Below are 26,650 nucleotides of genomic sequence, written 5' to 3' on the forward strand. Positions count from 1 at the left end.
GTGTATTCTTCTGCATTTGGATTGAAGATACTGAAGATATCAATGAGATCCACCTCATCTAATGTATCTTTTAAGACTTGCATTTCCTTATTAATTTTCTGTTTTGATGATCTGTTCATTGATGTGAATGGGGTGTTAAAGTCTCCTACTAATATTGTGTTTCTGTCAATTTCTCCTTTGATGTCTGTTACTGTTTGTCTTTATGTATTGAGGTGCTCCTATGTTGGGTGCATAGATATTTACAATTGTTATGTCTTCTTCTTGGATTGATCCCTTTATCGTTATGTAGTGTTCTCCCCTATCTTCTTTATTTTAAGGTCTATTTTTTCTGACACGAGGAATGGTACTCCAGCTCTCTTTTGCTTCCAGCTTGCAAGGAATATATTTTTCCATCCTCTCATTTTCAGTCCATATGTGTGTTTAGGTCTGAAGTGGGTTTCTTGTAGACAGCATATATATGGGACGTGCTTTTGTATCCATTCAGCCAGGCTGTGTTTTTTGGTTGGAGCATTTAATCCACTTACATTTAAAGTAATTATTGATATATATGTTCCTATTGCCATTTTCTTAATTGTTTGGGATTGATTTTGTAGATCTTTTTCTACTCATATTTCTTGGCTACAAAGTCCTTTTAACATTTGTGTAAACCTGGTTTGGTGGTACTGAATTCTCTTGACTTTTGTTTGTCTGAAAAACTTTTTACTTCTCCATCAATTGTGAATTAAATCCTTGCTGGGTATAGTAATCTTGGTTGTAGATTTTTCCCTTTCAGTACTTTAAATATATCCTGCCATTCCCTTCTGGCCTTCAGAGTTTCTGCTGAAAGATCAGCTATTAAACATATGGGGTTTCCCTTGTATGTTACTTGTTGCTTCTCCCTTGCTGTTTTTAATATTCTTTCTTTGTGCTTAGTCTTTCTTAGTTTGATTAGTATGTGTCTTGGCATTTCTCCTTGGATTTATCCTGTATGGGACTCTTTGCACCTCCTGTACTTGACTATTTCCTTTTCCATGTTGGGGAAATTTTCAACTATAATCTCTTCAAAAATTTTCTCATACCCTTTCTTTTCTCTTCTTCTGAGACCCCTATAATTCAAATGTTGGTGTGTTTGATTTGGTCCTAAAGGTCTCTGAGACTATGCTCAGTTCTTTTTTTTTTTTTTCTTTATTCTGCTCTTCAGAAGTTAATTCCACCACTACATCTTCCAGCTCACTGATTTATTCTTCTGCTTCAGATATTCTGCTATTTATTCCTTTTAGAGTGTTTTTAATTTCAGTAATTGCGTTGTTTGTCTCTGTATGTTTATTCTTTAATCCTTCTAGGTCTTTGTTAATTGATTCTTGCATTTTTTCCATTCTGTTTTCAAGGTTTTTGATCATCTTTACTGTCATTATTCTGAATTTTTTTTAGGTAGTGTACCTATTTCCTCTTCATTTATTTGGACTTCTGTGTTTCTAGTTTGTTCCTTCATTTGTGTAGTATTTCTCTGCCTTTTTATTATTATTATTATTATTTTAGTGTATTGTGTTTGAGGTCTCCTTTTCCCAAGCTTCAAGGCTGAATTCTTTCTTCTTTTTGTTTTCTGCCCTCCTAAGGTTGGTCCCAGTGGTTTGTGTAAGCTTTGCATAGGGAGAGATTTGTGCTGAGTTTTTTTGTTTGTTTGTTTTTCCTCTGATGGGCAAGGCTGAGTGAGGTGGTAATCCTGTCTGCTGATGATTGGGTTTGTATTTTTGTTTTGTTTGTTGTTTAGATGAGGTTTCCTGCACAGGGTGCTACTGGTCGTGGGGTGATATTGGGCCTTGTATTCAAGTGGTTTCTTTTGTGTGAGTTCTTAGTATTTGATACTCCCTAGGGTCAGTTCTCTGGTAGTGTAGGGTCCTGGAGTCAGTGCTCCTACTCCAAAGGCTCAGGGCTTGATCTCTGACAAGGATGAATTCAGCTGTAGGGTTGGAGGTACACTGACTGGATTAAATTTCTACAGCCTGGTTTCCTCCTAACATTTAATTTACACACTTTCCATCATGAGGTAAGAAATGTGATGTCTGAAGTTCCAAATCTCTGCTCTGCTCCCAGCTATGAGCACCTCCTCCTCTGCCGTTCACTGCCTGGTGATCCTCCCTCTCAGCTGGGCCGACTGTCTGGCTCCCACCACTGGGGCTACTCTGGCAAGAGGCCCGGGTGCACCCTTGTCCTCCAGCAGACCTCCTCATCTTCCTCGTCTTCCCTGCTCAGGCCTCCCCCTCTGGTCTGTTTGCCCTGCCCACCCCTGGGAACTTCAGCTCCAGTGTGGGCCCACTGCCTGTTGTTTTTAATTTTTGATTTAGGAAACAAGTTTAAAGAAGCCCTGGCACCATCCAAAATCATTTACATGCTCAGAATCTCTCATTAGTCCTTTAAAAATATTCTTTAAAACATATTTTAAAATGCCACCAGAGACCAAATTGCTAACATCCGCTGGATCATGGAAAAAGGAAGAGAGTTCCAGAAAAACATCTATTTTTGCTTTATTGACTATGCCAAAGCCTTTGACTGTGTGAATCACAATAAACTGTGGAAAATTCTGAAAGAGATAGGAATACCAGACCACCTGACCTGCCTCTTGAGAAATCTGTATGCAGCTCAGGAAGCAACAGTTAGAACTGGACATGGAAAAGTAGACTAGTTCCAAATAGGAAAAGGAGTATGTCAAGGCTGTATATTGTCACCCTGCTTATTTAAAATATATACAGAATACATCATGAAAAATGCTGGGCTGGAAGAAACACAAGTTGGAATTAAGATTGCCGGCAGAAATATCAGTAACCTCAGATATGCAGATGACACCACCCTTATGGCAGAAAGTGAAGAGGAACTAAAAAGCCTCTTGATGAAAGTGAAAGTGGAAAGAAAAACTTGGCTTAAAGCTCAACATTCAGAAAACGAAGATCATGGCATCTGGTCCCATCAGTTCATGGGAAATAGATGGGGAAACAGTGGAAACAGTGTCAGACTTTATTTTGGGGGGCTCCAAAATCACTGCAGATGGTGATTGCAGCCTTGAAATTAAAAGATGCTTACTCCTTGGAAGGAAAGTTAGAACCAACCTAGATAGCATATTGAAAAGCAGAGACATTACTTTGCCAACAAAGGTCCGTCTAGTCAAGGCTATGGTTTTTCCAGTGGTCATATATGGATGTAAGAGTTGGATTGTGAAGAAAGCTGAGTGTCAAAGAATTGATGCTTTTTTTTTTTTAATTTAAATTTATTTATTTTAATTGTTGAACTGTGGTGTTGGAGAAGACTCTTGAGAGTCCCTTAGACTGCAAGGAGATTCGATCAGTCCATTCTAAAGGAGATCAGTCCTGGGTGTTCTTTGGAAGGACTAATGCTAAAGCTGAAACTCCAATACTTTGGCCACCTTATGAGAAGAGTTGAGTCATTGGAAAAGACCTTGATGCTGGGAGGGATTGGGGGCAGGAGGAGAAGGGGACGACAGAGGATGAGATAGTTGGATGGCATCACTGACTTGATGGACATGAGTTTGAGTGAACTCCTGGAGTTGGTGATGGACAGGGAGGCCGGGCATGCTGCAATTCATGGGATTGCAAAGAGTCAGACACAACTGAGCGACTGAACTGAACTGAACTGAAAATGCCACCAAAGTTGAGAGTCATTGCTTTATTTCCCATACTTCTTTAGAAAAAAATGATGTCATTAGTAGGAAGACTAAAAGATGACTCAGAACAAACTGAATAGCAATAATTTTATAGTACTCTTATCACTACTTTTTTTAAATTTATTTTTTAAATATAAATTTATTTATTTTAATTAGAGGTTAATTACTTTACAATATCACTACTTTAAAACTTCTTAGTGTTTATAAGTGTTAGTCACTCAGTTGTGTCTGACTCTTTGCAATTCCATGGACTGTGGCCAGCCAAGCTCCATGATCCATGGAATTCTCAAGGCAAGAATAGTGAAGTGGACAGCCATCCCATTCTCCAGGGGGATCTTCCTGACCCAGCTATTGAACCTAGGTCTCCTGCATTTCAGGCAGATTCTTTACCATCTGAGCCACCAAGGAAGCCCAGTGTTTATAAAATTTCATTTAAATATCATATACTAATAGATAAGCATTGTAAGATGTGTGAATCTTCTGAAGGAAATACATTTTGCAAATACATACTTAAAATGATTTAGTTTTTAAAGACTTTTGACGTTTCAGACCATTAAGGTTAAATTTTATTTTTTTAAAAAAGTTTCTTATATTTGAAGAAAAAAAAAGTACATAAATTATCTCTGGATCAAAATTAGTTCCTCCAGAAGCACTTAGGAAATGATACAGTACCATTTTATTGTTCAATATTCTAATAGTTTAAAGTATAATCTCATGTGGATAATTATTTTAAAAGCAGCACTTGTATGAAAAATTCACATGTATCTTTTTCTTGAATTGTTTTCAATATCTACCCTCAAATTAAATCTATTTAAATTATCTGAATACATTATATTATTCTATTCTATAGTAAGTTTATATGTATATAAAATAACATATAGCAAAGTGTTATCTATCTACATATATATATATAACATTTGAAACTTGTGTCTATATTTCATACTCAACTATCAGAGCTAATCTAATTAAGCTTACTAGGGTGTTCAGCAAGTTCAGTTACCAAAATCACCAAGTTATATAAATAAGTAAGGACTTAACACAAAGATTTACATTTTAAAGTGAATTAATTCTCTTATAACAAGTAGATGATAAAAATGAATCCTGTTCTACAGAAACATAGGTATAATAAACTACCACTAACTTCAGAAGCATAACTCTTACAATGACAATAAGAATTTAAGGAAAGGTTTAAAGGATCTCATTTGAGGTCAAACTTACCAGCAAATTTGATATGGAATTTATTTTCAGGCTTTAAGATCTGGACATACAAAGGGCAATTTGGAGCAAAATCTTTTACAGCCCATGCTCTTAAAATTGTTTGGTGATCCTGAAATGATAAAACCCAAAATATCATGAGATGAACTGAAAGTATTATAATATTAAGTAAAATTTGTCAATCAGTGTGTGAAATGGTCACATCTACAGTTTAAAACTAAGCATATGAAATCATTCATTGAGAGTTCTTACTATTAAAGATAAGATAACTTGCTATTTTATGGTGGTGGTTTAGTCACTAAGTCATGTCTGATTCTTGTGATCCCATGAATTGTAGCCCACCAGGCTCCCCTGTCTATGGGATTTTCCAGGCAAGAATACTGAAATGGGTTGCAATTTCCTTCTCCAGGATATCTTCCAGACCCAGGAATTGAAACTGGGTCTCCTGCACTGCAGGCAGATTCTTTACCAACTGAGTTATGAGAGAAGCCCAATTTCTATAAAAGAGATCAACAATACATAATTCAATTAGTACTAATTGTCAACACTTAGAAATTAGCAGAGATTAAGAGGAATGTCTTTGACAAGCATAAAAATAATTTTCCCAGAAAATAATTAAGGGGTAGAAACCTTCAGAAATGTGGCAAAATTGAGTTTGTAATAATAGTTTCCATGGGAAAAAGATGGATGTAAAATAATTTTAACATAGATTGTAAAAGGGCAGTGACTGCAGAGACCATTTGTGAGAACACATTAGTTTACTTTTTATATGGCAGTAAAGATAAAAGAATTTTGACTTTGTGTGTATTGGAAGAAATCAATAACTTTCAGATATTAAAAAAGTAACAGAAAAGTTTTTTTTTTTTTTAAGAAATGTTAAGATTGAGAAAGGAAGTGAATATCATGCTTACCATGAAATCTTACATATAGTATCACCCCATAGCTGATTTAACTGAATAAATCAGTTTGATTTAATTGAATAAATCAAAGCAAATTACAACTGTCCTTCGGTTTCCAGGACTCTCTATGCATAACAAAATATGAGGATGCTCAAATTCTTCATATAAAATGGTACAGTATTTCTTAAAGGAAATCAACCCTGAATATTCATTAGAAGGACTGATGCTGAAGCGCCAATACTTTGGCTGCCTGATGCGAAGAGCTGACTCATCGCAAAAGACCTTGCTGGGAATATTGAAGGCAGGAGAAGAGGGCAACTGAGGATGAGTTGGTTAGACAGCATCACTGACTCAATGGACATGAGTTTGAGAACACTCTGGGAGGTAGTGAAGGACAGGGAAGCCTGACATGCTGCAATTCATGGGATCACAAAGAGTTAGATACAAGTTAGGTCACTGAACAACAATTTGCATATAACCTAGGCACCACCTCCCAAATACTGTGAATCATCTCTAGATTACTTATAATATTTAGTACAATGTAAATACTATGTTAATAGTTGCTGCCAGCCAGTAAATTCAAATTTTGCTTTTTGAAAATTTCTGGAATTTCTTTTTCAAATATTTTGATCCAAACTTAGTTGAATCCAAGGATGCAGAACTCTCAGATACAAAGGGATGACTGTATTAGAAAAATTCTCTAATGTTAGCTACATTCTATTTATTTACTTTTTTACTAAAGTATAGTTGATATACAACATTATGTAAGTTACAAGTGTAAAATATAGTGAGTCACAATTTTTAAAGATTTGTATCTCATCTGTAGTTATTATGAGACATTGACTATATTGCCTGTGTTGTACATATATCCTTGTAGCTTATTTTATACCCAATAGCTTGTACCACTTAACCCTACCCTGAAATTGCCCCTCCTTCACTGCCTCTCCCTACTGGTAACCCTACCTTATTCTCAATAAATATTATTCTTTTTTTGTTATATTCACTAGCCTGTTGTATTATTTAGATTCCATATATAATGATATCATAAAGTATTTGTCTTTGTTTGACTTATTTACTGAGTACAACACCCTCCAAGTCCATCTATGTTGTTGCAAAAGGTAAATTTTCATTCTTTTTATGACAAATTTTCATCTTTTCATTATGTGTGTGTGTATATATATATATATACCACATCTTCTTTATCTTTTCATTTGTTGTTAGATACTTGGGTGCTCTATATCCTGGCAATTATAAATATTGCTTTTATGAAAAGTGGGATGCAGGTGTAATCTTCAATTAGTGTTTTTGTTTCTTTCAGATATATACCCAGGAGTGGAACTGCTAGGTCATATGGTAGTTCTATTTTTAGTTTTTTGAGAAACTTTCATACTGTTTTTGACAGTGGCTGCACCAATTTACATTCCCACCAACAATGTACAAGGATTCCATTTTTTTTCACATCCTCGCCAACAATTATTATTTATATTCTTTTTGATAATAGCCATTCTGACAGGTGTGGGTGATATGTCATTGTGATTTTGATTTGCATTTCCCTGATGATCAGTGTTATTGAATAACTTTTCATGCTGCTGTTGGCTATCTGCATACTCTCTAGCCAAAGAAATAAGATGAGAAAACAAAATAAAAGAAACCAAATTGGAAATAAAGTGGCAAAACTTACTGTTTGCAAATAACCTGATACTCTACATAGAAAATCCTAAAGATGCCACCAGAAAATGACTCTAGCTCATCAATGAATCTAATAATGTTTCAGGATACAAAATGAATATACAGAAATCTGTTGCTTTCCTATACACTAATAACAAAATATCAGAAAAACAAATTAAGGAAATAATCTCATTTATCATCACATCAAAAGGAATAAAATATCTAGGAATAAACGTCCCTAAGAAGGTAAAAGACTTGTACTCTGAAAACTACACAATGCTGATGAAAGAAAGTGTAAATCATACAGATGAAAAGATATATTGTATTCTCAGATTGGAAGAATTAATATTATTAAAATGACTGTAATCTCCAAGGCAATCTATAGATTCAGTGCAACCCCTATCAAAATACCAATGGCGTTTTTAACAAAGCTAGAATAAATAACTTTAAAATTTGCATGAATACTAATGATCCCAAATATTCAAGACTATCTTGAGAAAGAAAAACAAAACTGGAGGAATCACACTCTCTGTCTTCAGATTATACTACAAACTAGAGTAATCAAACCAGTACAGTACTGGCACAAAAACAGATTCATAGATCAATGGAACAGAATAGAGATCCAAGAGATAAACTCACATACATATGGTCAATTAATAGACATCAAAGGGGGAAAATATATACAAAAGATAAAAGACAGTCTCTTCAACAAGCAGTGCTGGGAAAACTGGATAGTTACATTTGAAAGAATGAAATTGGAACATTCTCTACCACTAAACACAAAAATAAGCTCAAAATGGATTAAGACCTAAATGGAAGACCAGCAACCATAACACTCCTGAACAAAAACATAGGCAAAACATTCTTTGACAATAAATTGTAGTAATTGTTTTGGATCTATTTCCTAAAGTGAATGAAATAAAAGCAAAAACAAACAAATGGGACCTAAACTTAAAAGCTTTTGCACAGCAAAGGAAAGCATTGGCAAAATAAAAAGATAAACTACAGAACGGGAGAAAGTATTTGCAAATTATATGACCAGGAAGGTTGATAGCCAAAACCTATAAACAGTCCATACAATCCAACATCCAAAAACCAAACAAGCTGAATAAAAAAGGGGCAGAAGACTTGAATATATATTGTTTTCAAAGAGGACAGGCACATAATAAGTGTAGCACTGCCTGTGTAATAGCCACTAGCCACATGTGGCTCTTTAAACTTAAAATTTAGTAAAATTAATTAAAATTAATAATTAAATTCCTTTATTACACTAGCTACATGTCAAGAGTTCAAAGCAACATACAACAAATTCAATTTATGCTAGAATAGTGGAGATATAGAATACAGAGGATTTTCATCATCACAGCAAGTTTTATTTGACACTACTATTAGGGAAACAGAAGATTAAAAATACAAGTAGAGTTGAGGGACTATCTGTGCAGAAAGAATAAACTGTAATCAATGGTTTGTAACTTTAAGTCGCATGAAAGTTAATGAATAGAAAACCAGAATTCTTTAGGTGAGCAATGTGTGCCTTCCAAAAGGTAACAATGAGCCCAAAGTGGTGTGGTAGTTAATTTCATGAATCAACTTGACCAGTTCATAGTGTGCCAAGGTATTTGGTTAAACATTGCTCTGGCTGACTGGGAAATCCCAGATGAGACAGAGAAAAGAAACTAAAAAATGTGTGTATAAATTTACACGTTGGCTGACACCTGAACGGCGTATGCATGGGGCAGAATAAAGGCAATCTGAACTAAGATTTGAATCACTGCCAACAGCGAGTTTGCCTTTTAAGTTGAATCAAATTAACTTCTTGCTAGAACAAGAATATCAATATTGTTAGAGGAGTACAAGAGAATCCAAGGCTTCACCCCATAGCATGATAAACAGAATACAGTACAAAATTACTGAGTATGTGAAGTGGCAGAAAAATGTGACGTATTTTCATGGGAAACAAACAACATCCAAGAGCTGCTAGCATATAGATGATCAATGTAAAGATGATCTGACAAAGATTAAAGCAGCTCTTGTAATCAGTGAGGTGAAGGAAAATAATGCTTCTAATAATCAGAAAAGAAAATCAGTAGAGTAATAGAAAATATTTAAAAAGTTAGATAGAAAACTAAAATATCTGAAAAATATTCACTGGATGGATCATGAAATAGATGGAAGTTGAGAGGAAAGAGTCAATGAACATGACCACAGATCAGTAGCATTTATCCAATTTGAAAAACAAAGAAAAAAGAAACAGGAAAAGGAACAGAGTTCAGGGACTTTGGGAACAAATGTGAAAACATCTTAAGTAATGTAATTGGATTCTCAGGGAAGAAATAAAAGATAAATTAGAGCAGAAAATTATCTGAAGAAATAATGGTCAGAAATGGCTCAATTTTATGAGACACAAAGTTAGAATTTAAGGAATGCAGCAAATCCCAAACTATGTAAACAAAATGATAACCACACCTAAGAACACTGCAGTCAAACTGTTGAAAACCAAAGATACAGATACTATCTTGGAAGCAGCCAAATAAAAACAGTCATAAGACCAAAGATTCTCATCAAAATTATGGAAATCAGGTGACAAGGAAATAACAAGCTAAAGTTTAGAATGAGGAGGAAATAACAAACTGTGAAACCAGAATTTTATGTATAGAGAAAAATCCTTCAAAAAGGTGATATAAAGGACTTTTCCAATAATAAAATCTAAGAAAATATATTTGTAGCACTTAGAAAATGATAGACTTTTTTTTTTTTTTTTTACTGTTTTAAGTATGCTTTGCTAATTTATCAATTGGACATTATTTAAGATGACACAAAAGGAAGTCATGAAACTTAATATTTGTAAATAAATATTTATAGGCGACTGAATAAAGACAAAACATTTATTCGAGAGAGTAAAAAGTTTTGCAGCAAATTGGAGAACAAATCTTTCCTAGAAACACTAGAATGTGTTAGTTTATAAAAAAATCTTTCTAAAAGTAATTCTTGCATTTAGAATTACAAATGCACAGAAAACAAAGTAAAGACTGCATTACATTAAACTTAAAAGCACCTGAGTAAAATGGCCCATCTTGTTTTGTCTTATAAACTGTAAGATTGGACTACATATATAGGTTTCTATAATGTAAGAGATGAAATTCAATTACAACACAAAGTATCTATAACATATATTATCTACCATTAGTTAGACTTTATGACTGAATTAAGGAAATGGAAACCCACTCCAGTATTCTTGCTCGGGAAATCCCATGGACAGAGAAGCCTGTCGGGCTATATTCCATAGGCTCTCAAAAGAGTCAAATACAATTGAGCGACTAAACAACAAGGAAACTACAAAATTTCATTGAAATTACTTGCAACTGATACCTTTAGAGAAGCAGGGTTCAAATTTGATATACACTTATTATACATACAAAAGTAATTCAGAACGTTCTTCCATAAAATGGTGGTGTTTTTAGTGCTAAGTCACGTCACTCTTTTGCAACCCCATGGACGGGAGCCCGTCAAGCTCCTCTGTCCAACGGATTTTCCAGGCAAGAATACTGGAGTGGGTTGCCATTTCCTTCTCCAGGGGATCTTTCTGACCCAAGGAGAAAACCCATGTCTCCTACATTGGCAAGAAGATTCTTTACCACCAGGGAAGCCCTCTAAAATAAAATAGTTGAAAACAAAACATATAACCAAAACCCCTAAGATACAATAAATTTAAAATATGTTGCTGCCCTTTTAGACTAACAGGTTACTAGAAAGCAAATGATCAAGCCACTGTGTTTTAATCAAATACCTATAGGTTCAGCCGGAGAAGACAATGGCACCCCACTCCAGTACTCTTGCCTGGAAAATCCCATGGACGGAGGAGCCTGGCACGCTGCAGTCCATGGGGTCGCTAAGAGTTGGACACGACTGAGCAACTTCACTTTCACTTTTCACTTTGATGCATTGGAGAAGGAAATGGCAACCCACTCCAGTGTTCTTGCCTGGAGAATCCCAGGGACGGGGGAGCCTGGTAGGCTACGATCTATGGGGTCACACAGAGTCGGACACGACTGAAATGACTTAGCGTAGCATAGCATAGGCTCAGCAATAACTCAGTCTTCAAAAATAATCTGCATCAGAGAAAAGATTTATTAAAGGAGCCTCAGCTTAGCATTCTGGACCTTGGTATCAAAACTCAGAGGACTGTTAGTATAATTTTATCTTCCTGTCATTTTTAAACAGAAAAGTTTTACATTATGTATGGGGCCCATTAAAGAGGAAAACCACAGGCTCAAGATGGTATCACTTGGTGATGTGCTAAAGCCCATCACGCCAACCCTAGATTTAATACCTAACCAGACAGCACTTATGACCTTCACCAGAAGTGTAATCTTAATCAAGCAGTTTGGGATTTCCTGGTCAGCAGCAATGAGGTAAGACATCTCTTGGGCCCTGCTCCTACCCCCACAGGAAGAGGAGGTAATCTGCAAGGTAAGATCTTTGCTTCTGGATCAAAATATTCCTCTCTTTCCTTTGCTAATGAGTTTCTGGATCCACTCCCCTTTCTATAAATTCCTTCATTTTTTCTATCACGCATCGGAGCTCCCTTCTAGTTGCTGCTGCTGCTGCTGCTGCTAAGTCGCTTCAGTCGTGTCCAACTCTGTGCGACTGCATAGACGGCAGCCCACCAGGCTCCCCCATCCCTGGGATTCTCCAGGCAAGAACACTGGAGTGGGTTGCCATTTCCTTCTCCAATGAATGAAAGTGAAAAAATAAAGTGAAGTTGCTCAGTCGTGTCCGACTCCCAGCGACCCCATGGACTGCAGCGCACCAGGCCCCTCCCCGTCCATGGGATTTTCCAGGCAAGAGTACTGGAGTGGGGTGCCATTGCTTCCTCCGCTTCTAGTTGCTAGATTGATGCTTTCTGATTCATGAATCACCTATCAAAGCCAATTAAATCTTCAAATGTGCTGGGTTGTATTTTGTTTTTTGATGGACCAAAACATTATCCTGGATTCCAGTTTTAAGGTTATTTGTACTCCCCTGATCTTGACAATGACTTCTCAGGAACTGTAACCCTACTTTGGATTTCTGAGAGTATACTAATTCTCACGGACAAGTACTGGCAAAAACCTGACTGCCTGTGAGAAATTCTAGATAAAACGTTATAAGAATGTTACTGGAAACCTGGGGACTGAGCAACAAGGTAACTGGAGTCAATTCACATGCTTACTTTCTCTTTACTTAGAGAGACAGAATCGATTTGGAACTGTTCTTCTCAGAGCTGAAATTCTATATTGTTTTCTAGTGCTTGTTGGTATGAGTGCCAGTCATTTAGCCAAAGCCCTATATCCCTTATGGAGAAGGAAATGGCAACCCACTCCAGTATCCTTGCCTAGAGAATCCTGTGGACAGAGGAGCCTGGTGGGCTGCTGTCCATAGCGTTGCACAGAGTCAGACATGACTGAAGCGACTTAGCACTACATCCTTTGCTGCTGCTGCTGCTGCTAAGTCGCTTCAGTCACGTCCAACTCTGTTCGACCCCATAGATGGCAGCCCACCAGGCTCCCCCGTCCCTGGGATTCTCCAGGCAAGAACACTGGAGTGGGTTGCCATTTCCTTCTCCAATGCATGAAAGTGAAAGGTGAAAGTGAAGTCGCTCAGTCGGGTCTGACTCCCAGCGACCCCATGGACTGCAGCGTACCAGGCTTCTCCGTCCATGGGATTTTCCAGGCAAGAGTACTGGAGTGGGGTACCATTGCCTTCTCCCACTACATCCCTTAAATGAAACCTTTTCATTATTTAAGTCCTCTCCCAAGTTCTGGGGAAATCACAGGCGGTGCTAGTGGTAAAGAATTTGCCGGCAATGCAGGAGACGTAAGATATGCAGGTTCACTTCCAGAGTCAGGAAAATCCCCTGGAGTAGGAAGTGGCAAACCACTCCAGTATTCTTGCCTGGAGAATCCCCAGAGGAGCCTGGTGGGCTATAGACCATGGGACTGCAAAGAGTCGGACACAACTGAATGACTAAGCACACACCCCTTAACACCAAATCCAACTAGAGACTGTAATCCTCTTGAGTGTCTCTCATCTATTTATTCATTTTAAACAGTTATGTCCATATGTCTCAAAATTTCATAAAAATCATTGACAAATGTCAAGTGAATAATAATGAATGTGATTCACAAAGAGGATAGGCTCTCTTGAAACTACATAACTGAAGTCCAGTGAAGAATTTGTCAAGAATTTGCCAAAAGGTATTTCTGGTGAGACTAAAATACAAATTATACTAGTGAACCTCAGGAGTCTTAGCAAGTTTAATAGTCATAGCTTAGAATTCTATGATTTTATAAATTGGTAAGACAGATAATTTTGAAAACAGGTTAACCTCTGGATTGAATAAACAGCAAAATAAAACTGAAAAAACCCTCTAAAGAATATAACTAGGGAATAAAATAATTGAATGATAAAGTGCTAAAGTGTTTTACTGTCCCAAATGAATCTGCTTAAAACAAAACAAACTTAAAAAAAAAAAAACTTAAATTGTGAACAGTAGCAGAATATGCTACCCAAAATATGCCTTTTTAGCATAAGGATTATTTTGAGCTGATTATTTTGGAGAAAAAGCAGATACAGGAGGAGTTCTGAAATCAGAGTACAATTCATCCTTTTGTAAGGGAAATTTATATTCAAAAGGGAAATCTTCATTTGTAAGGATATCTTTCTCTTTGTACCAAGAAGGAAGATTACAAATCACAAGAAACTTGATCAGTAGAGAAGGCACCAGACTTAAATCTGCATAATAAGCTTATTGTACTTTTCTGGATAACTACCCAGAATTAGCCTTCCTTCTACCAACCCCTTTCTTTTGTTTCTAGCTGAAGACAATATTTGAGGTGGTGACTTGGGCATTTGGGGGTGCAGGGGTGGGTTTACTCAGTTTTCCTAGGTATCTTCCATGTGGACAAGAGGTACACATGCTATTAAATTTCTGTTTGTTTTGCTCGTGTTAAGCTGTCTTTCATTACAGGTGTTCTCAGTCACAGAGGGTAGAATTTTAGAGGAAAATTATTTTTCTTCCCCTGAAATCCCAAATATTTTATTTCAGCTCTTTTTTCATATTGTCTGAAAGGGTCATACAGGGAAATTACTGAGTGCTCAATGATTATTTGCATTCGATTCTAAGATTTCAAATATTCCAAAATGCATGTAATAATCAGAAAAAAAATACCTTTCACATTTAGGAAGAATCTAATAGTGTGCTCTCAGATTAATTCTTTTTTAGTTACAAAAACTCAGGTCTCTGGAGTTGGATGACCAAGATGACCTTAAAGTTTCCCCCATGCTTGACTTTCTGACAGGTTTCTTCAAAACTGTAGACCCCTGACCTCTCTTTTCTTAGAGTATTTACTTTTGAAAAATTTCAATTATATATTCTTTGTCTGTCCCTTCGAGATGTAAATCTTCTCCCTGGCCTCTTAGCAGTTTTACAACAGAGAAAAGTCTTTCTCAAGGACCTGGGGGCTATCTCTTTGAAATGTGATCATCAAAGGTGAAATTTTCCCATCTCCAGTCTCTGTGGGCAGAAGGGAGCCTAACTTTCATACAGAACAGTTAGCAAATGATGACCTAATCACACTGACCAAGCTCCCCAACCCAGTACATCAAACTCCTCCAGTCTTTTGATTCAAAGGAGTTGAATTCAATCTCTCCCCCAGGCTTTAGTAGTCTTCCTTGCATGTTCAACTCTCTCTAGTACAATTTTTCTTTGACACTGAGCAGGGTATAAACATAAGTCTGTGAACTACTAACCCTATACTCTTAAGAAGGCTAGATAAAATAGCTAACCTGAGCCTTGGTTTATTAATTGACAAATTGAAGCTAGTAAGAACCTCCTTGCAGGATTGTTGTGAGAAATATATCACATGTATGCATAAATGTATGTAAGAGGTCTCTAATCTGTAAATGATATTTAGTGATGGCTAATCAACAAGAAAACTAAGAAAACTAACATCATGGCATCTGGTCCCATCACTTCCTGGCAAATAGTGAGGAAACAATAGAAACAGTGACAGACTTTATTTTGGGGGCTCCAAAATCACTGCAGAGGGTGACTTCAGCCATGAAATTAAAAGATGCTTACTCTTGGAAGAAAAGTTATGGCCAACCTAGACAACATATTAAAAAGCAGAAACATTATTTTGCCAACAAAGGTCCATCTAGTCAAGGCTATGGTTTTTCCAGTAGTCAGGTATGGATATGAGAACTACATTATAAAGAAAGCTGAGCTCTGAAGAATTGATGCTTTTGAGCTGTAGTGTTGGAAAGACTCTTGAGAGTCCCTTGGACTGCAAGGAGATCCAACCAGTCCATCCTAAAGGAGATCAGTCCTGGGTGTTCATTGATAGGACTCATGTTGAAGCTGAAACTCCAATACTTTGGCCACCTGATGTGAAGAACTGACTCATTTGAAAAGACCCTGATGCTGGGAAAGATTGAGGGCAGGAGGAGAAGGGGACAACAGAGGATGAGATGGTTGGATGGCATCACTGACTCAATGGACATGGGTTTTGTTAGATTCCGGGAGTTGGTTAGTGATGTACAGGGAGTCCTGGTGTGCTGTCACAAAGAGTTGGACATGACTGAACGACTGAACTGAACTGAATCAATGAGGGGATTATAATGTAGTTCTTTTTCCCTTTTATTTCTAATAAGTCTAAAAATCAATACTGTCAAAAAAAAAAAAAAAACAATAAAGCTAAAAGAGCAAAGCAAACACTATAAGTTTTTCAGAATAAGTAAAAATTCACATGCCTAGTTCAGCTAAGCAAATCAAATTCTTTCACCACAGCAAAGAAAGGTTAAAGCGAAAATGAAACTTAGTCACTCAGTCATGTCCAACTCTTTGTGATCCCATGGACTGTAGCCCACCAGGCTCCTCTGTCCATGGGATTCTCCAGGCAAAAATTCTGGAGTGGGTTTCCCTTTCCTTCTCCAGGGGATCTTCCCAACTCAGGGATCAAAACCAGGTCACCTGCATTGCGGGCAGACTGAGCCACCAGGGAAGCCTTAAAAGAAAGACTATCCAGAAGCTAAATTAATTATGCTTTTTGCATTATAATGACTCAGAGAAAGACTTAGCTTTGAACAGATGTTTAAATTAAGAGCACATCTACTGATAGAGTGAACAAGATGTTCAAAATTCAAGTGCCTGAAACTTTTTTTCTCTGTTTCATGAACCAATTTTATTTTTAAGACACACATAATTTTTGTTAATAATTTCCTAATCCTTTTTTATTTTTAAATTCCTGAGAGATATCTCAGCATTTAATCAATGATTTTTAAAATATATTTTCTACACCTTACAAATCTTTTTTTTTTTTTTTTCAATTGAAAGCTTAAGGGCTTGCATGGTGGCTCAGACTCAACAGTAAAGAATTCACCTGCAATGCAGGAGATACAGGTTTGATCCCTGGGTTAGAAGATCTCCTGGAGGAGGGTATGGCAACCCACTCTAGTATTATTGCCTAGAGAATTCCATGGACAGAGGAGTCTGGCGGGCTACAGTCCATGTGTTCACAAAGACTGGGACATGACTGAAACAGTCAGGGACCAGGAGAACAGATTGGTTGTCAAGGGGGAGAGGGGTGAGGGACTGAGTGAGAGAGCATTGGATTGCGACTTTGGGGTTAGCAGGTATAAACTGCTAAGACAGATGAAGAACAAGGTCCTACTCTATAGCACAGGGAACTATGTTCAAAATCCTGTGACAAATTATAATGGAAAATAATACTAAACAGAATATATATATGTGTGTGTGTGTGTGTGCGTGTGTGTGTATGCTGTTTAGATGTTCAATTGTGCCCAATTCTTTGCAACCCCATAGACTGTAGCCCACCAGACACCTCTATCCATGGGATTTGCCAGGCAAGAATACTGGAGGGTGTTGTCATTTCCTCCTCCAGGGGATCTTCCTGACCCAGGGATCAAATCTGGGTCATCCGCATTGGCAGGCAGATTCTTTACCACTGAGTCATCATATATATATATATATATATATATAAAAAACTGAATCATTTTGCTGTATAACAGTAATTAACACAACATTGTAATTCAAATATACTTCAATAATAAAAAAACCTGAAAACAAATTTTCCCACTTAAACAGAGAAAACTTTCCTCAGTCAGACATTACCCAAAGTTCCTGCTATATTTCTCAGCTCCCACTTAGAAAAACCACTTTTAAAGACTATAATTGCTGAATCCACTTCCTCTTTGATATTCAAATTTATACTTCTATTGTAATAAAAGAAGGTAAAGGTATGAATCTCTCTTTATGCACTACTTGAGCTGCATCCTACAAATTTTGAAATGTTGCATTTTTAAAGAGGTCAAATTTTTAAAGTTTTTTTCATTTTTTGGCCATGCCACCCAACATGTGGGATCGTAGTTTCTGGAGTAGGAATCAAACCACAGTGCTCTGCAGTGGAACTACAAAGTCTTAACAACTGAACCACCAGTGAAGTTCATTGTTGCATTTTTCATCACAGTTCTAATTAAAATTTTTCTAATTCTCTTTGTTATTTCATATTTTACCCATGGGTTATTTAGAAATGTATCATTTAATTTTCATATGTGTGGGTATTCTCTGTCAACATTTATTATTGTTTTCTAGTTAAGTTCTGCTATGAAGAGAAGAGGTGGCAAGAATACACAGAAGAATTATACAAAAAAGATCTTAATGACCCAGATAATCATGATGGTGTGATCACTCACTTAGGGCCAGACATCCTGGAAAGTGAAGTTAAGTGGGCCTTAGGAAACATCACTATGAACAAAGCTAGTGGAGGTGATGGAATTCCAGTTGAGCTATTACAAATCCTAAAAGATGATGCTGTGAAAGTACTCACTTCATATGTCAGCAAATTTGGAAAACTCAGCAGTGGCCACAGGACTGGAAAACGTCAGTTTTCATTCCAATTCCAAAGAAAAACAATGCCAAAGAATGCTCAAACTACCGCATAACTGCACTCATCTCACACACTAGCAAAGTAATGCTGAAAATTCTACAAGGCAGGCTTCAATAGTACACGAACCGTGAACTTCCAGATGTTCTAGCAGGATTTAGAAAAGGCAGAGGAACCAGAGGTCAAATTGCCAGCATCATAGAAAAAGTAAGAGAGTTCCAGAAAAACATCTACTTCTGCTTTATTGATTATGCTAAAGCCTTTGACTGTGTGGATCACAACAAATTGTGGAAAATTCTGAAAGAGATGGTAATACCAGACCACCTGACCTGCCTCCTGAGAAATCTGCATGCAGGTCAAGAAGCAACAGTTAATACTGAACATGGAACAATGGACTGGTTCCAAATCAGGAAAGGAGTACGTCAAGTCTGTATATTGTCACCCTGCTTATTTAACTTATATGCAGAGTACATCATGAGAAATGTTGGGCTGGATGAAGAACAAGCTGGAATCAAGATTGCCAGGAGAAATATCAATAACCTCAGATATGCAGATGACACTACTCTGATGGCAGAAAGCAAAGAAGAACTAAGGAGTCCCTTGATGAAAGTGAAAGAGAAGAGTGAAAAAATTGGTTTAAAGCTCAACATTCAGAAAACTAAGATCGTGACATCTGGTTCCATCACTTCATGGCAAATAGATGGGGAGACCATGGAAACAGTGAGAGACTTTATTTTCTTGAGCTCCAAAATCACTGCAGATGGTGACTACAGTCATGAAATTAAAAGATGCTTACTCCTTGGAAGAAAAGCTATGGCCAACCTAGACAGTATATTAAACAGCAGAGACACTGTTTTGCCAACAAAGGTCCATCTAGTCAAAGCTTTGGTTTTCCCAGTAGTCACGTATGGATGTGAGAGTTGGACAACAGAGAAAGCTGAGCACCGAAGAATTGATGCTTTTGAACTGTGGTATTGGAGAAGACTCTTGAGAGTCCTTTGGACTGCAGGGAGATCCAACCAGTCCATCCTAAAGGAAATCAGTCCTGAATATTCATTGGACGGACTGATGAAGCTGAAACTTCAATCCTTTGGTCACCTGATGTAAAGAACTGACTCACTGGAAAAGACCCTGATGCTAGGAAAGACTGAAGGCAGGAGAAGGGGATGACAGAGGATGAGATGGTTGGATGGCATTACTGACTCAATGGACATGAGTTTGAGTAAACTCCGGAGTTTACTCACATTTACAGGGAGGCCTGACATGCTGCAGTCCATGGGGTTGCAAGAGTTGGACGTAAGTAAGCAACTGAACTGAATTATTGATCAGAGAACATATTCTGTAATTTTTTTTAAATCCAATTATCTGTCTTGACATTTCTTTTGTGATCCAGCCTATGATCCATCTCTGAGTGTTCTATATGCACCTGAAAGGAATACATATTCTGCAGTTGAGTGTAATGCTATGTATGTTGATTAGATCTGCTTGATTTAAATGAGCTCAAGTTTTTACAAGCTGAATGATTTTCTTTCTATTAGTTCTATTAATTACTGAGAAAGGAATACTGAAATGTGTAACAATAACTGTCCTTTTTTATGCTTCCTTCCAGCTCTATTATTTCATACTTGATAAGTTTTGAGGTTTCATTTTAAGGTACATACACACTTAGCAGTGTTGTGTCTTCTTCATTCACTGATTCTCTAATAAATATAAAATATTTCTCTTTACCTCTGTTAAAAGTTCCTGCCCTTGAGGTCTTCTTCATCTGTCTTACATAGCCATTCCAGCTTTTGCATGACTATCTGTGCACACGGTATATCTTTTTATCCTCCTATTTTTAATCTGTTAATAATCATACATTTCCATTTTGAGTGTAATTGCTGTGACAATACTTCCTTTGGTATTCCTTTTACTTCTTCAATATGAAGATCCCTGCCATTCAGTGGTGAGTCTAGTCCATTCATAATTTACAGTTACTAATATGCTTTGGTTTAAATTTACTATAGCACTGTTTTCTATTTGTCTCATTTGATCTTTGTTCTTTTTTTTACCTTTTTGGATTAAGTAAGTATTTTTAGTATATCACTTTGTCTTCTATTTTATCCTTATCTATGGTCATTCTAAGTTTTATAATATTAATCTCTATCAAACTCTTCATTCAAATAATATTCAAAGCACAAGAATCTTATGTTAGTATATTTCCACTATTCCTTTCCATCTTTGTCATATTATTGCCATCCACTTCACTTCTAATTGGAGAAGGAAATGGCAACCCACTCCAGTATTCTTACCCGGACAATTCCATGGACACAGAGCCTGCCGGGCTATATCCATGGAGTCGCAAAGTGTTGGACATGACTGAGCAACTTTACTTTCTTTCTTTCTACTTCTGTGTTTGTTACAAGTGATTTGCTTTGATTTTTGCTTTAAAAAATAAATTATGTTTAAAAAATTAAAGTCATTTATATTTATGTACATATTTACCATTTTTGCTGTCTTTATTTCTTCATATAAATCTAAGTTCTCAAAAGACATCATTTCTTTTCATTGAAGAACTTAAAAAAAATGGAGGTCTATTGTTTGTAGGTTTTAGTTGTATAAAAATATTTTTATTATGCCTTTCCTTTAGTGAGATATTTTTACGGGAAATGAAATAGCACAGACAACTTTTTAAAGCAGTCTTAAACAGTTGTCCAGTTGTCTTCTATCGAAATTGTTTATTCTTCTGTATGTAATGTGTCTTATTTTATAGCTACAGTTCAGTTTACCTTATTGATTTTCAGAAATTTATTACAAGCATCAATCCAGCTTTTAAGATAATTATACTTTAGATTTGTTTGGTGAATATGTGGTTTTATAATTTTTATCACAATTGTAATAATTTCACCCACTTTATCTTTATTTGTTTTCTGCCCAGAAGGGGAAACTTGCTGTCCTAATCTTCAACTACATTGGGGTACTCTGATTTCATCTTTTTCTATCAGCAAACCTCCCTTCTCACACTTGAGAGTCTTCTGCTCAGCTGTTACCCTAGGATCTGCTTTGACCATACCATGGGAATTCCCATTCCTCCCCTGAGCTGTTTTTATCCTCACTCACTCCCTGCTGCTGCTGCTAAGTCACTTCAGTCATGTCCGACTCTGTGCGACCCCATAGATGCCACCTCACTAGGCTCCTCTGTCCCTGGGATTCTCCAGGCAAGAACACTGGAGTAGGTTGCCATTTCCTTCTCCAATGCATGAAAGTGAAAAGTGAAAGTGAAGTCGCTCAGTCATGCCCGAGTCTTAGCAACCCCATGGACTGCAGCCTACCAGGCTCCTCCATCCTTGGGATTTTCCAGTCAAGAGTACTGGAGTGGGGTGCCATTGCCCTCTCTGCACTCACTCCCTAGTTGGAGTAAAACACAGCTCCCAACAGCTTCCTGACAACTGTGCAATTTTGAAAACCTTTAACATCTATAAATATATTTCTATCTATCTGAAGTTTTGCCAGGATAGAGAATTCCATCTGGAAACATATTTTCCCCTCAGAATTTTGAAAGCCCCATTGTCTTCTGGCTTCTGGTGTTATTGCTAAGTCTGAAGCATTCTGATTCTCCATCCTTGGGCTGAGTGCTTTCTTCCTGACTTCCCTGATGGCTCAGGTGGTAAAAATTCTGCGTTCAATGCAGGAGTTGATCCCTGGGTCAGGAAGATGCCCTGGAGAAAGGAGTGGCTACCCACTCCAGTATTCTTGCCTAGAGAATCTCATGAACAAAGGAGTCTGGCGGGCTACATTCCATGGGGTCCCAAAGAATCAGACACGACTGGGTGACTAAGCACACACACGGGTTGAGTGTTTCCTTCTTGACTCTATCTTTTCTTAATTTCGTTCTGAATTTCTCTGGCAAGCATGTCTTTTTTAGTCATTAATCTGAAATAAGTGGGCCCTCTCAACAATTCCATTCTGAGAAATTTGATTGTTTTAATTCTGTTTTTTTATATCTTTGATAATAATTTCCCCCACTTTTTTCCAGACCCTGTTCTGAAATTCTTACCATATGGATATTGTTTCTTCCTGAACACTCCTTTAATTTTCTCTTATTTGACTCTCCTTCTCCATTATTTGGTTTTATTATTCATTTTATTATTCTTCATTCTTTCAATGTCTTTAGATTTATCTTCTGAATATTTTATTTAATTTTTTCATTTGTTACTTACATTTAATTTTCATAAGCTCTTCTTGGTTTACCAGATGTTCTTGCTTTTTTTTCAATTTGTTTTCTTCTATAGCATACTCTTCTTTTAAACATGTATACTTCTCTCATCTTCTCAACTACTGTATTACTAAAGATGGGATATTGTATATTTTAAAATTGATTTTTTTCTCCCAGAATCCTATGGTGTCATTTGGTTTTCTCTGAATTCTTCTTTCCTGTATGCTTTTTGCTTGGCTGTTACTTAGTTCCTTCTTTTTCTTGTTAGGAATTTCCTTAAATGTCTAGGGATCACTGTTGTATGAACATATGTAGGACTGAAGCACTCAGAAGCTCCTTGGGACATGAGTGAACACAGGACCTTATTTTCACGTCATATGTACATACACACACACTTGGAAAGAATGCTTCCTGCCCCATAAGTGTCTACCAACCAGCCTTGCTGCACCAATCAGCCCTTCACCAAGGGGTGCCCTGCTGGATGTTCCTGGATGGGCCCATCCCACCACCTGTACCTCCAAGAGGCCTGAGCTGTTCCCACCATGAGTGGGTAGAGGAAACAGTCTCTTGCATTTCCCATCCCCTAACTGCTTCAGTAACTTACTCTAACCTTCTCTGAAATGATACTGAATCAGAGAATTTCTCTTCTGATGTTTTGTTCCCAGGGGGCATCATGGGTCACGAGTTTTTGCTGCAGGTTACTTTCCCTCCCTTTATTCCTGGGCAGCCAGAGTGTTTATTTTAGCCAAATTTGCCAACTCCTAGAGTAAATCTCTTGTCCCAGGATGAGGAAAGGGACCAGCAATGAACATGTGAAAGGGTTCAGGGAATCTAATTACTTCTCTTAAAGACTTTTAACCACTGTCCATATATTTAGTCGTATGTATAACCTTACTTGCAGAGGCATCTGATACCTCTATTCCTGTCACTTTAGTCTCCACTGCATAAAGCAGCCTGCTTCTGACTTGTTTCCTCTCCTTTCTCAGCTTAAATGTTACCTTCTTTCTGTCTGTTAAGTCAGCTACCACCCATCCATCTGCTTCGTAGCTTCCACACGTGTATCCGTGTCACCTCATGTACCATCTCATCTGTCCTGAGTGAAGTCTTTTTATTCACAACCTGTCAATATCCTACAGTGTCAGGAGGAAATGGAATGCAACTGTTGAATTGAAAGCTTTCAAATTCAGCTTGGACAGGGTACACCAAAATTATATATTTATTTCCTATATTTACTCCCCCTTGTTACATAGCTATAGGAAGACTACAAGTATTTTGAAACTAAGTTACCACTTGAGAGTCCCACGCTTCGCAGCTAAATAATTACAGAAACATAAGGTAGAATATGTTCAATTCCAGTTCATTTATGCAATACAGAGGTTTGGAGCATCTAATGAGCTGACCTAATTAAGAAACTATTGCAATAATGCATAAGTGGACCCAGGAGAGTCATGTCTGAATTAAGACAGTAACTGTTGAAGAAGGAGGGGAGCAAATGAATTTCAAAACATATATATGTTTTAAAGAGAAATATTTTACAAATTTTGCAATCATTCGTCTGGTCTATGGCCATGAATCAGTTTGCTTTTTTGAGGTTTAGTTGCTAGTCAAGTATGACTCTTTTGTGACCACATGGACTATAGCCTGCCAGGCTCCTTTGTCCATGAGATTTCCCAGACAAGAATACTGCAGAATGACAGTTGCCAAAATGGGTTGCCATTTCCTTTTCCAGGGGGATCTTCTAGACCAGAGATTGAACCTGCATCTACTGCACTGGCAGGTAGATTCTTTATCACTGAGCCACTTGGGAAGACAGTTTGCTCAGGCTGCGGTAACAAACAACCACAAACTTGGTGGCTTAATGAAAATGTATTGTCTCGACATTCTGAAGGTCAGAGCTCAACAGCAAGATGTTCGTAAGGCTGGTTCCTCCAGAGAGCTGTGCGGGAAGCCTCTCTCCCAGCTTACAGAAGGCTGTCTTCACATACACACGGCATTCGTTATTCATCTGTCACCACATTTCCTCATTTTTCAAAGACACAGCTCAAACAGGAGTAAGGCCTACTGTAATAAACTCATTATAACTTGATTATATCTATTAAGACTTTATCACCAAGTAAATTCGCCACATGAGCAGCGGATGTGTGGTGCAGGAGCGGCCAAGAGAAGATACCCCACGTCCAAGGTCAGGAGCAGTGACAGAGAGGAGATACCCCAAGTCCAAGGTAAGAGAAACCCAAGTAGGACAGTAGGCACTGAGAGAGGGCATCAGAGGGCAGAGAGACTGAAACCACAATCACAGAAAACTAGCCAATCTGATCACATGGACCATAGCATTCTCTAACTCAATGAAATTAAGCCATGCTGTGTGGGGCCACCTAAGATGGTTGGGTCATGGTGGAGAGGTCTGACAGAACGTGGTCCACTAGAGAAGGGAATGGCAAACCACTTCAGTATTCTTGCCTTGAGAACCCCATGAACAGTATGAAGAGGCAAAAAGATAGGACACTGAAAGATTAACTCCCCAGGTCGGTAGGTGCCCAATATGCTAATGGAGATTAGTAGAGAAATAACTCCAGAAAGAATGAAGGGATGGAGCCAAAGCAAAAATAACACCCAGCTGTGGATGTAACTGGTGATAGAAGCAAGGTCCAATGCTGTAAAGAGCAATATTGCATAGGAACCTGGAATGTTAGGTCCATGAATCAAGGCAAATTGGAAGTGGTCAAACAGGAGATGGCAAGAGTGAACGTCTACATTCCAGGAATCAGCGAACTCAGATGGACTGGAATGGGTAAATTTAACTCAGATGACCATTATATCTACTACTGTGGGCAGGAATCCCTTAGAAGAAATGGAGTAGCCATCATACTCAACAAAAAAGCCCCAAAAGCAGTACTTGGATGCAATCTCAAAAATGACAGAATGATCTCTGTTCATTTCCAAGGCAAACCATTCAATATCACAGTAATCCAAGTCTATGCCCCAACTAGTAATGCTGAGGAAGCTGAAGTTGAATGGTTCTATGAAGACATACAAAACCTTTTAGAACTAACACCCAAAAAAGATGTCCTTTTCATTATAGGGAACTGGAATGCAAAAGTAGGAAGTCAAGAAACACCTAGAGTAACAGGCAAATTTGGCCTTGGAATACAGAATGAAGCAGGGCAAAGGCTAATAAGAGTTTTGCCAAGAAAAAGACTGGTGATAGCAAACACGGTCTTCCAACCACACAAGAGAAGGCTCTACACATGGACATCACCAGATGGCCAACAACAAAACCAGATTGATTATATTCTTTGCAGCCAAAGATGGAGAAGCTCTATACATTGAGCAAAATAAGACCAGGAACTGACTGTGGCTCAGATCATGAACTACTTATTGCCCAATTCAGCATTAAGTTGAATAAAGTGGGGAAAACCACTAGACCAATCAGGTATGACCTAAATCAAATCCCTTATGATTATACAGTGGAAGTGAGAAATAGATTCAAGGGACTAGATCTGATAGACAGAGTGCCTGAAGAACTATGGACAGAGGTTTGTGACACAGGAGACAGGGATCAAGACCATCTCCAAGAAAAAGACATGCAAAAAAGCAAAGTGGCTGTCTGAGGAGGCCTTACAAATAGCTGAGAAAAGAAGAGAAGCAAAAGGCAAAGGAGAAAAGGAAAAATAAACCCATTTGAATGCAGAGTTCCAAAGGATAGCAAGGAGAAATAAGAAGGCCTTCCTCTGCGATCAACGCAAAGAAATAGAAAAAAACAATAGAATAAGAAAGACTAAAGATCTCTTAAAGAAAATTAGAGATACCAAGGTAGGATTCCATGCAAAGATGGGTTCAATAAAGGACAGAAATAGTATGGACCTAACAGAAGCAGAAGATATTAAGAAGGGTTGGCAAGAATACACAGAAGAACTGTACAAAAAAGATTTTCACAATCCAGATAATCAAGATGGTGTGATCCCTCACCTAGAGCCAGACATCCTGAAATGTGAGGTCAAGTAGGCCTTAGAAAGCATCATTACAAACAAAGCTAGTGGAGGTGATTGAATTACAGTTGAGCTATTTCAAA

General features: G+C 37.5%; 1 protein-coding gene across 3 annotated transcripts in view; it reads right to left on the minus strand.

The window, feature by feature from the left end:
- KCNT2 (potassium channel, subfamily T, member 2) overlaps positions 1-26,650 on the minus strand; it is a 432,444-nt gene that overhangs the window by 175,412 nt on the left and 230,382 nt on the right. For all 3 annotated transcript variants that reach the window (XM_010848761.1, XM_010848762.1, XM_010848763.1), the window contains exon 13: positions 4,874-4,982. In XM_010848761.1, the coding sequence (XP_010847063.1) occupies positions 4,874-4,982 (109 nt within the window). The remainder of the gene's footprint in view (positions 1-4,873; positions 4,983-26,650) is intronic.

This window comes from Bison bison, unplaced genomic scaffold, assembly GCF_000754665.1.
Source record: "Bison bison bison isolate TAMUID 2011002044 unplaced genomic scaffold, Bison_UMD1.0 scf7180017864272, whole genome shotgun sequence".
In the NCBI taxonomy this organism is placed as follows: domain Eukaryota; kingdom Metazoa; phylum Chordata; class Mammalia; order Artiodactyla; family Bovidae; genus Bison; species Bison bison.